At 41.8% G+C, this 12,395-nt stretch overlaps 1 protein-coding gene across 4 annotated transcripts in view; it reads left to right on the forward strand.

The window, feature by feature from the left end:
• Positions 1–12,395, forward strand: part of cep97 (centrosomal protein 97) — a 118,598-nt gene that overhangs the window by 21,780 nt on the left and 84,423 nt on the right. For 3 of the 4 annotated variants that reach the window (XM_072513589.1, XM_072513591.1, XM_072513590.1), the window contains 3 exons: positions 4,553–4,654; positions 10,035–10,148; positions 10,358–10,524. In XM_072513589.1, coding sequence (XP_072369690.1) covers positions 4,553–4,654; positions 10,035–10,148; positions 10,358–10,524 — 383 coding nt within the window. Of the gene's footprint in view, positions 1–3,263; positions 3,357–4,552; positions 4,655–10,034; positions 10,149–10,357; positions 10,525–12,395 lie in introns of those variants that run through there. The other variant, XM_072513593.1, reaches the window with a different exon arrangement.

A 12,395-nucleotide genomic window follows, 5' to 3' on the forward strand; every position in this document is an offset into this window, starting at 1 on the left:
ATTAGTGTCCCAAGAAGGCTTACATTAACACTGCAATGAAGTTACTGTGAAAATCCCCTAGTCGCCGCACTCCGGCGCCTGTTCGGGTACACTGATGGAGAATTCAGAATGTCCAATTCACCTAACAGCACATCTTTCGGGACTCGTGAGAGGAAGCTGGAGCGCCCGGAGGAATCCGCGCATAGCTTCTGTGAATACTCTTTTCAACTTCTTTTGCCTTTTGATGGTACAATTGCTAGCTCACCTGAAGAAAAATAAATAACATTTTTGGATCTCTTTTGTTCCTGACTTTATCTCTAAACAATCTTCTGGTCATTGTGACTGACATCATATTTATCACATCTGACTTAATAATCCTCTGCTTTCTACATTATAATGAGATTTCCTTGTAGTTCCTTCAGATTGAAACAATATGCATGTCATTTCACTACTTAAGAAAGATGAGAGTGGGGAGGCAAGAAATTATTGATCCGTTAGCCTAACATCATGTCCGGAAATTGTCTGTAATTAAAGATAGGGCGACTGCACACTGGAATTTATTTTGTGATCAGAAAAAGCCAGTAAATATTTAAAAAAAAATAAAATAAAGTTAGAGTACCCAATTCTTTTTTTTTTTTTTCAATTAAGGGGCAATTTAGCACGGTCAATCCACCTAGCCTGCACATCTTTGGGTTATGTGGGTGAGACCCGCGCAAACAAGGGGCGAATGTTCAAACTCCACATGGACAGTGACCCGGGGCCACGATCGAACCCAGGTCCTTGGCGCCATGAGGCAGTAGTGCCAACTACTATACCGGCAGCAAATATTTGTAAAGGATAGGTCATACCTGACAATTCTAATTGATTATTTTGAAGAGGTGACTAAAGTAGTGGGGAGAGGAAGTCCATGGATGTTATTTTTGTGGACTTCCAGAAGGCATTTGATAAACTATCTCTGTTAGATAAAGTTGAAGCTCATGGAATTGAAGATAGAATGTTGACCTGGTTAGGGAATTGAGCGTGGGGGAAGGTGACGGAGAGCAGAATAATGGGCAGATACTCTAATTGACAGAATATGGCTGGTGTCCTGCAAGAATCTGTGTTAGAGTCTCAACTATGTAAGGTATTCATTAATGACTTAGATAATGGGACAAAAAGACACACATCCAAATTTGTTGATGACACAGATAGTTCAGCTATACAAAGCCCTTGTTAGGCCACTCCTGGAATACCATGAACAGTTCTTGGTACCTATCCCTGAGGAATATTGACCTTGGAAAGATGATATTGGACTTCAAGGGTTAAACAACAAGGAGAGATTACACAATGTAGGGTTATATTCCCTGGTTTAGCAGGTTACGGGGAGATTTGATCAGTTTTCATGACATTAAGGAGGACAAGTGGGTAGATGAGGAGGGGGATAAGACTACTTTTGCTGTTCGGGAAATCTAGACCAAGGAGGCATAGTCTAAAAGTTAGAGTCAGACCTTTCAGGATTCACATTAGGCAACGTTTCTTCACAGATAATAATCTTTATTAGTGCCACAAGTAGGCTTACATTAACACTGCAATAAAGTTACTGTGAAAATCCCCTAGTCACCACACTCCAGTGCCTGTTTGGGTACACTGAGGGAGAATTCAGAATGTCCAGTTATCCTAACAAGCACGCCTTTCAGGACTTGTGGGAGGAAACCAGAGCGCCCGGAGGAAACCAACGCAGACACTGGGAGAACATGCCGACTCCGCACAGTCAGTGACCCAAGCCGGAATAAAACCTGGGTCCCTGGCTCTGTGAATTTAAAGCTAATGGCGATCTCCCCATGTCTGCGTGGGTTTCCTCCGGGTGCTCCGGTGTCCTCCCACAAGTCCCGAAAGACGTGCTTGTTAGATGAATTGAACATTCTGAATTCTCCTTCAGCGTACCCGAACAGACGGCGGAGTGTGGCAACTAGGGGATATTCAGTCCTAACCATTGTGATAGTTGAAGTTTGGAACTCTGTTTCACTAACAGTATTTGATGCTCGATCAATTGTTAATTTTAAATCTGAGATTTGTTCAGCATAGGAACTAAGGGGTATGAAACAATGTAGATTATATGGAGGTTGATTGAAGATTAGCTATGTTCTCATATGATGGAATGGACTTAAGGGGCTAAATGATCTAATTAAGTTGTGTAGCATCCCACCATGTTTAAGATGTACTTCCTTGAATTTTAGTCACCTCTTCAATCTTTTGCTTCAAAAAATTGTTAATGTTTCTACCTCTTTCACCTGCCCTTCAAACTACTGCTTTATTGCTCTTGCATAGAACTAAGCTGTGGAATATGCTGTTATCACTTTTCAGTTCTGGATGAATCCATGACTGCCAATATGTTTTTTTTGTCTTAAATTTATTATTTCATGGAAAGTCGGCATCGCCGGCAAGGCCATTTCTAATTGCCCTTGAACTGAGTGGCTTCCTAGGCCTTGGCAGAAGGTATTTAACAAAGTACATTACTCTGGGTCTGGAATCATATGTCGGACAGACCAGTAAGGATGGCAGATTCCTTCCCTAAAGGACTTTAGTGAACCAGATGAGTTTTCTCAACAATTGGTAATAGTTTCAAGATCGCCATTAGCTTTAAATTCCAGAATATATGAATTGAATTTAAATTCCACCAGCTGCCCTGGGCGGCACAGTAGCACAGTGGTTGCTTCACAGCGCCAGGGACCTGGGTTTGACTCATTGTCTATGGGGAGTCTGCATGTTCTCCCCGTGTCTGCGTGGGTTTCCTCCGGGTGCTCCGGTTTCCTCCCACAAGTCCCGAAAGACGTGCTTGTTAGGTGAATTGGACATTCTGAATTCTCCTTCAGTGTACCCGAACAGACGCCAGAGTGTGGCAACTAGGGGATATCCACAGTAACCTCATTGCAGTGTTAATGTAAGCCTGTTTGTGACACTAATAAAGAATATGCTAGGATTTGAACCCATGACTCCAGAACATTAGTCAGAGCCTCTGGATTACTAGGCTAGTGTCATTATCACTATGTGCCAAACTCCGCATTTGGTATTGATCCTCCACTGGTGATTTTGTTTCCTATATTATGTGTCTTTTTATGAACTTTGCATCATTGTTTATTACATTGACTATCTAAAACTTTGAAAGAAATGCCAGTGTGTTCTTTGGCAAATCATTAACATGATTTTGGTTTCAAAGTCCTGAACCTGACTATTTAGTTTCCTCAAATTGTTCTACATATACTGTAGTTTATAGCTGTTTTCCATTAACTGTGACCTATTTCCAATGTTCTTGTTCTCTATCAGTGACCTCATAATTCATCCTATCTACTTTTCTGCTAAGGATTTTTATCTACATTCAGCAATGTCCTTCAACTCAGGTCAACAACTTACAATTTCTTCCAGTGCAACTGCCAGATTGCTGCAAAATTATCATCTTTTTGTCCATTGCTGGTAGAATGAAGGCACTTGTTTCTCCATTCTCTTGCAAATGCAGTTATCATCTGTTATATTTAATGGTTTCATGCATGGAACTTAGCTGGGATTCTCATTTGGCTAAAGAAAAATCCATTATAATGTGAAATATTGGAGCAGCACGGTGGTGCCGTGGTTAGCATTGCTGCCTCATGGTGCCGAGGTTCCAGGTTTGATCCCTGTTCTGGGTCACTGTCCGTGTGGAGTTTGCACGTTCTCCCCGTGTTTGCGTGGATTTCGCCTGCACCACCCAAAGATGTGCAGGGTAGGTGGATTGACCACGCTAAATTGCCCCTTAATTGGAAAAAATGAATTGGGTACTCTAAGTTTAAAAAAGAATAATGTGAAATATTTAAGTTATATTCCTCTTATTTACTATGGCACGTGAATGTCATTGGCATGACCAGCATTTGTTGCTCATCGCTAATTGCACTTGAGATGAGCCGCCACCTTGAACTGCTGCAATCCACTCACAGGAAGGAAGTTGCAGGATGTTGACACAGAAGGAACAGCAATATAGTTCGAAGTCAGGATTGTGTGCTCCTCCGAGGGTGGTGGTGTCCCCATGCATCTGCTTCCCTTGCTGCCCTTGTCCTTGTTGGTGGAGGTCATGGGTTTGGAAGGTGAAATCCACGCAAACACTGGGAGAATGTGCAAACTCCACACGGACAGTGACCCAGAACCGCGATATTGAAGGGGCTTTGGTGAGTTGCTGCAGTGCATCTTGTAGACGGTACACGCTGCTGCCACTGTGTGTAGGTGGTGAAGGGAGTGAATGTTTAAGATGGTGGATGGGGTGCCCATCAAGCAGGCTTCTTTGTCTGAATGGTGTGGAGTTTCTTGAGGGTTGTTACAGGCACTAAGCATAATCTTCTATCTTCAGATGGCATTTAGAAGTATAGGGAAGTAAACCACTGTGTATCAGCAGGACAAGCTTATCTAAGATTGGCCATTCAGTTTAATGAACCAGATTTATGTTGAGTGTATTCTTCTCTTCAGGAAAAACACACATTGCATAACATTACATGGATGTTCAAGCGGATCTTGGTCATTATTCATGATTTTTCTCTGCAATCTGGTATGTGATTTTTGCTTTTAACAGATCATGGAACCAGTTAATAGCTGCTTGGCACTTCGACATTTAGATTTGTCAGACAACAACATTTCCCTGATGGGTGACCTATCAAAGCTACTGTTCCTGCAGGTAAGATATGTATACCATGCTTAAGAAAAATATTTATTCAGCATGCTATAGAATACTTTCTATTTAAACTCCATTTTAACTTTACTTTTGATTTTTCTCTTTGTCACTTCATATGAACCACATTTTCCCAACCATAAAAAATATGGCAAGGTAGCCACCTTGGGTTACTGCCTGTTTCTAAGAATCCCTACAGTGCAGATGGAGGCCATTTGGCCCATCGAGTTTGCACCAACACTCTGAAAGAGCACCCTTCCTAGGCCCATGCCCTCACCCTATCCCTGTAACTCCGTAAACCCACCTAACCTTTTGAACACTAAAGGGCAATTTAGCATGGCTAATCGTCCTAACCCGCACATCTTTGGACTGTTGGAGGAAACCGGAGCACCTGGAAAAAACCCACGCAGATACGGGGAGGAAGTGAAAACTCCACACAGATAGTCACCCAAGGTCGGAAATGAATCCGGGTCCCTGGCGCTGTGAGGCAGCAGTGCTAACTACTGTGTCACCGTGCCGTCCTTTGAGTTGGGTTATTCAAGATGTGATGAATAATCCTGGCTGCTTCTTCAGTGATCTGCTTATTTCCACTCCTGCCCAAGAAGGCAGAGGTGGTCATCGGTGTTGAAGCAATTGGTTAGTCCCATGCGTCACAAATTGTAAATGAGCCATGCATGATTTCATATTTGATTAGACATAATATTTAGCAGCACACCTTGGGAGGGGGATGTGTTTTAGTTCCCAAATGCTGGCAAAAGTTGTAGAATTCTTTAACACCATCTCAACCCACCTGCTTCAAGTTTTAATGGAGGAAGGGTCAGATCCATAAGAAAAGTTTATTTCCAGATAATCTGTGGTCCAGGAGGAGCAGGGATGTTTCCCTGTGTCTAAAAGGCTTATGCCCACACGATTGGCTGACCACTGAATATAATGTTTTTAGTGTGGGTGTGTTGGTAATGATGACACAAATTTAAGGTTGTTTAAGATGGTTGAAAAATTGATTTCTTTGTTGTCGAGCAGACTTGCAGTTTTTCTTTTAGATTGTTCCTTAAATAAGAAAAATATTGAAAAGCATGGAGGAAAATGAGATTAGACTGGTTCGATTGTGGCGAGTAGACACCAATCCAGCCAAAAGCCAACTTAGTCCTGGAATGTTCTGTGTTTCTATGAGACATAGTTAATGTAGAAAATAACTTTGTTTTTGGACAATACTGATAACTTTACCCAAAAGACATTAACTGTAAGCAGAGGCACAAACCATGTCAGTGTTCTTCAGCTTTTTGCTCTTGTACTATTTATCACAAGGCCTTGTTGCAGTCATAAGACAGATCAAAGTGTCTGTATTCATACATATTTAGTGCTGAACTATCACATTCACCTTTTCCTAGATTTATACCTTTTTCATAACACTTGTCTCTTTATTTGTTTTCCATTTGAATCAAACATGAAGGTCCATCCTTTCTTCTTTTGAACCAGCAAGAATTAGGTAATTGTGGTCTATTTCTGTTAAAACAACAGTCACTTCTAAATCTGAAGTTTGCTACCTATGGACAGGGAGGTGCCACCTTTTGTTCTTTGGTTGCCCTAAAATTCCACCTTCCTTCCTGTGATGGCAAATCAAAGACATTGCATAGCAAAACTGTAGGGCTGTAATTTCACCATGGGAAAATTATGTATTAGGTAGATGTATTATTTCATAGGATGTGAGTGTCAGTATCCAGGTCAGCATTTGTTGCCATCCCTAATTGCATTTGAGACGGTGGTGGTGGGCCAACTTCTTGAAGCACTACAATCCATGTATGTGAGTACATCCACAGTGCTGTTAAGGGAGTTCAGGATTTTGATCCAGTAACAGTAAAGGAACAGCAATCCAGTTCCTAGTCAGGATGGTGTGTGGCTTGGAGGGAAACTTGCAAAAAAAAAACTTGGAGGTGGTGTTCCCATGTGTCTGCTGCCCTTGTCTACAAGGTGGTAGAGATTGTGGGCTAGGAAAGAACCTTGGTGAGTTGCTGCAGTGCATCTGATATATCGTATATTTTGCTGCCTCTCTGCATTGGTGCGGGGGGGCGGATGGGTACTGAATGTTTAAGGTGATGGTTGGGTGCCAATCAAGTTGACAGGTTTCATCCTGGATGGTGTTAAGCTTCTTGAATGTTGTTAGAGCTGCACTTATCTGCATAAGTGAAGAGATTCTACCACATTCCTTACTTGTGTCTTGTAGATGGTAGACAGACTTTGGGGAATCAGTAGGTGAGTTATTCTCAGCAAAATTTGCATACTCTGCTCTTGTGGACACAGAGTTAATATGGTAGGTCCAGTTCAATTTCTGGTCTATGGTAACCCCCAAGATGTTGTGGGGAATTCAGCCATGGTAATGCCATTGAATGTCAAAGGGAGATGGTCATTGCCTGGTACTTGTGTGGCGTGAATGTTGCTTGCCACTTATAAGCCGAAGCTTGAATATTGTCCAGGTCTTGCTGCGTACAGATATGGACTGCTTCAGTATCTCAGGAGTCGTGAGTGATACCAAACATTGTGCAATCATAAGTGGGCATCTCCACTTCTGACTGTACCAAACATTGTGCAATCATAAATGAGCATTTCCACTTCTGACCTATGATGGAGGAACAGTCATTGATGACCATTACTGAAGGTAGTCAGGCTTAAGGCACTACCCTGAGAAACCCCTACAGTGCTATTCTGGGACTGAGATGATTGGCCTCCAGTAACCACAACCTTCCTTGTGCAAGATGAGACTCCAACCAGTGCGTACGTTTCTCCCTGATTCCTGTTGGCCACAGTTTTGCCAGGGTTCCTTGATGCCACACTTGGTCAAATGCTGCTTTGATGTCAAGGGCAGTCAACTCTCTTAGAGTTTAGCTTTTTTGTAAGTGTTTGGGCCAAGGCTGTGATGAGGTCAAGAGCTGAGTGACCCTGATGGAACAAGCTGAGCATCAGTCAGCAGGTTATTGCTGAGTAAGTGCTGCTTGACAGCACTGTTGACGGCACCATCCATCATTGGCTGGTTAGATTTGCTCTGCCTTTTCTGGACAGGACCAACGGGACAATTTTCAACGTCGTTACCTAGTTGCCACTGCTGTAGCTGTCCTGGTTCAGTTTGACTAGGGGTGTAGCTAATACTGGGGCACAAGTCTTCAATACTACTGCCAGAGTGTTTACAGGGCCCACAGCGTTTGCAGTATTCAGTGCCTACGGCCATTCCTTGATATCACATGGAGTAAATGTAATTGGCTGAAGACTTGAGGGTCTCTGAATCCTCCACTTGGCACTTCTGGCTGAAGATGGTCTCCCGTCCCCCATCCCTTCATCGTGGATTAAGATATTTTGGACTTTTCTTTGGTTATTTGGTTAAGTGTCCACCACCATTCAAGACTGGATTTAGAACACAGCAGAGTCTAGTTGGTTATGCTATTGCTTAGCCCTGTTTATTTCATATTGTTTCTGCCCATTGTTTCTGCTGCTTGACATGCAAGTAGTCCTGTATTGTAGCATTACCAGGTTGAGACACAATATCTTAGATATTCCTGGTGCTGCTCCTGGCTTGCACTCCTGCATTCTTCATTATGACTCATGAAATGGAAGGTAATCAAGCTATATGAAAGAAAGAAGTTGCATTTGTAGTGCCATTCATAATTCCAGCATGTCCCAAAGAAATTTATCACCACTTTATATTGTTATAATGCAGGGAAACATGACAACCAGTTTGCAGGCAGCATTCAAATTGATGTTGGTTGAGCAATAAATATTGCCAAAGATTCGTGGGGTTTACTCCCCTCTCTCTAATCTAGCGATTCCTTCCAGCTGCAGTAATTTGCACTCCAATTTTGGCCACTTGACCATCACCAATTTTTATTGCTCCACCGCTGGCAGCTGTGTCTTGAATTGCCAAGGTGCTAAGCTACGGAATTCTTACATTTGGATTTGGATTTGTTTATTGTCACGTGTACCGAGGTACAGTGAAAAATATTTTTCTGCATGCAGCTCAAACAGATCATTTAGGACATGAAAATAAAATAAAATAAAAAGAAAATACATAAAGGGGCAACACAAGGTCCACAAAGTAAATACATAGACACCGGCATCGGGTCAAGCATAAAGGAATGTAGTATTAATCAGGTCAGTCCATAAGAGGGTCGTTTAGGAGTCTGGTAACAGTGGGGAAGAAGCTGTTTTTGAATCTGTTCGTGCGTATTCTCAGACTTTTGTATCTCCTGCCTGATGGAATAAGTTGGAAGAGTGAGTAAACTGGGTGGGAGGGATCTTTGTTTATGCTGCGCACTTTCCCCAGGCAGCGGGAGGTGTAGATAGAGTCAATGGATGGGAGGCAGGTTCGTGTGATGGACTGGGCTATGTTCATGACTCTCTGAAGTTTCTTGCGGTCTTGGGCTGAGCAGTTGCCATTCCAGGCTGTGATGCAGCCAGATAGGATGCTTTCTATGGTGCACCTGTAAAAGTTGGTAAGTCAGTGTGGACATGCCGAATTTCCTTAGTTTCCTGAGGAAGTATAGGAGCTGTTGTGCTTTCTTGGTGGTAGCATCGACGTGGGTGGACCAGGACAGATTTTTGGTGAAGTGCACTCCAAGGAATTTGAAGCTGTTGACCATCTCCACCTCGGCTCTGTTGATGCTGACAGGGATGAAGTCAATGACCAGCTCTTTAGTTTTGCTGGCATTGAGGGATAGATTGTTGTTGCACCACTCCACTTGTTGTCGTTGCACCACTCCACTAGGTACATAAACCCCTCAAACCTGTCTACATCTATCCTTTAAGACACTCCTTAAGCCCTACCTCACCTAATGTCTATTATGTAGACCATTCTCTATGTTAAAGATATTATATAAATACAAGCTGTTGATGCTGATGAAGGAGTGAGATACATTTGTTTGCCACATTGCCTTGCTGTTTCTTCAATGTCTTTCCCATGTGATTCCAGCTGGTTTAGCTCAGTAGACTAGACAGCTGGTTTGTAATGCAGAACAAGACCAGCAGTTCAATTCCCGTACCAGCTCATTACCCGAACAGGTGCTGGAATGTGGTAACTAGGGGCTTTTCACAGTGACTTCATTGCAGTGTTAATGTAAGCATACTTATTATGTAACTGCTCATTGAGTCACTGGTGGAAGATGAAGGCACAATCTGAACCTTTACCACATGATGTGCTACTTCACCATGTACCTGGTCCTATATTTTTATTTTGGAGCTGTGCAATGTTTTTAACCCTTATCACATCTTATTTTTTTAAAGTTGTGAATGATGAGATGTCATTAGAACTGCGCAAACTGATGTTTTTTGGTTTGCAAAATGTTTTTGCGTTGTAGAGCTATGTTGATAAATATGACTTGTTAATATATTTTTCACTTCATAGATACTGCTGTTGCATGGAAATACTATCACCACACTCCGGTCTGCATCCAGTCACCTGCCACCAGATTTAAACATCCTCTCTCTAGCAGAGAATGAGATTCGAGATCTAAATGAGGTATGCTGTGTTTAATTCTAATAATGCATAAAAGTTATCATTATTCATGGTGTAGAGTAAATTCGTAACAGTAATGTGGAGTACAAATACCAATTTAATTCTATATTTTCATTCTAAAATCAAACTTTCTTCCTTGCTAGCAGAACATCATATTGTAATGAATTTTCTTCATTACCATTTCTTAAATCACGCAAGATGTTTTTCATTAGGTTTCTTACGTGGGATTTCTTCGTGAGTTGGAGCAGCTGTCAATCATGAACAATCCATGTGTGATGGCCACACCATCCCTTCCTGGATTTGATTATAGACCATATATAGTCAGTTGGTGTCTAACTCTGCGGATTCTAGATGGTTATGTAATCTCACAGAAGGAGAGGTAAACAAAAATCTGGATTTTTATTGCAGAATTATATGCTAAATTTACAAGACACGCCTTTTTCTGGTTTAAGTTAATTCTTGTTCACTGGAATATATATCATACATTAATGTTGTGCTTGTAATATATTACTTTTCCACTGATGATACCAGTGTTTTCCATCACTGGTACTTCAGTAGTTAGATGTAGCATTAAGGTTTGCTACTGCCAAAGCAGCCCACAGCTACACCTGTATAAGCAGCTTTTGAGAACCAGTTGATGCTGAATTAAAAATATGTTGAAGTTATAGACACCCATTTGTTAGAGACTGAATTGAGAATGGATTAACCCATTTGCTTAGCAATATTTACAATGTATAAGAGATCTTCTTCAATCTAGATTTGATTCAAATTAAAAATTGTGATATGTGGTTAAACACCAATTCACGGCACCACACAGATGCACATCATGTACATCTTTGTACTTGGTTATGCTGTATTCACATCAAAATTGTGGCGGTCTGGTGGCAGTGTATAGCTTCCCTGTCTCTGAGCCAGAATCTCCAGGTTCAAGACCCACCCTAGGACTTTTTTTTCACAAATTTAGAGTGCTCAATTCATTTTTTCCAATTTAGGGGCAATTTAGCGTGGCCAATCCACCTACCCTGCACATCTTTGGGTTGTGGGGGCGAAACCCGCGCAAACACAGGGAGAATGTGCAAACTCTACATGAACAGTGACCCAGAGCCGGGATCGAACCTAGGACCTCGGCGCTGTGAGGCAGCTGTGCTAACCACTGCACCACCATATTGCCTTGCCCACCCCAGGACTTGATGGTCAAGGAGGGTGCATTCATAATATGACCAAACTGGTTGATATTCTTCTAAATCATTCCAGCAGATGTCAGTTGCAGGCAGTAAGACCGGGAGAGACTCCTGGTCAGGCAGGTGATGGAAAGAAATTGGAGCCTCAGTCATCACTATCCACTGCTCTAGGCTACAACATGCATGCATGTTGTCACAGCAACTCAAGACGTCTTGGGAGCTGGATCGAATTTGGGACCTGCTTCCCTGTCCTATACCTGAGGTGGAGGGCGTGGTGCTGTGGGTAGAGAACACAATAACAAGGAGGTGATGCACAGATGTTCTTTATTTAAGCTGCTTCAAATTCATCGTATAAATAAATAGAAAGAGCTGTAAATATTAGCAGTCTGAACCAAAAGTAGAAAATACTGGAAATACACAAGTCAGTTGACATCTGTTTGATTAGGACACAGAATGTGTATCCCTTGTCAGAACTGCAAACTAAAATATAAGCAGGCTGGACACCAATGGTTGTCATGGGCACTCAGTTTTCAGAGACTCCTATGTTATACAAGTTATCTGCAATACCTGTTTCCATTGTCCTGCTGTAATAAATTGACCCAAAATAATTGGATCAATTAAGATACTCAGCTACAACCTCAAAAGAAGATTTCTGATTATTCAATGCAGCTTCTTGGACATCACTGAATTAGACCCCAGTGCATACTGTTTGCAATGTGCCAAATGACACCATAGTTACTCATTTACGAAACATCACTGTATAGATTTAGCTGTGATTGTATCATGCACTAAGATTTTCAGCTCATGGTGTAAGCTAACATTGCCCAATGTTGCTCCAGTCTCCACTCATCTGTTGAAACCCTCATCTATGCCTTTGCTACCTCTTTTTTTAAAAAAAATTTTTTATTAAAGGTTTTCATAAAATATCAATAACAAAATGAGAAAGAAAAAAGAACCCAACAGGGTTAAGTACAAAACACAATCTAAAAAAGCAACCCCCCAAACCCCTCTTCCCCCCCCCCCCCCCCCTGTACCTAAATAATAAATTAACATTAACACCCCGACTTAA

This window comes from Scyliorhinus torazame, chromosome 8, assembly GCF_047496885.1.
Source record: "Scyliorhinus torazame isolate Kashiwa2021f chromosome 8, sScyTor2.1, whole genome shotgun sequence".
NCBI lineage: Eukaryota > Metazoa > Chordata > Chondrichthyes > Carcharhiniformes > Scyliorhinidae > Scyliorhinus > Scyliorhinus torazame.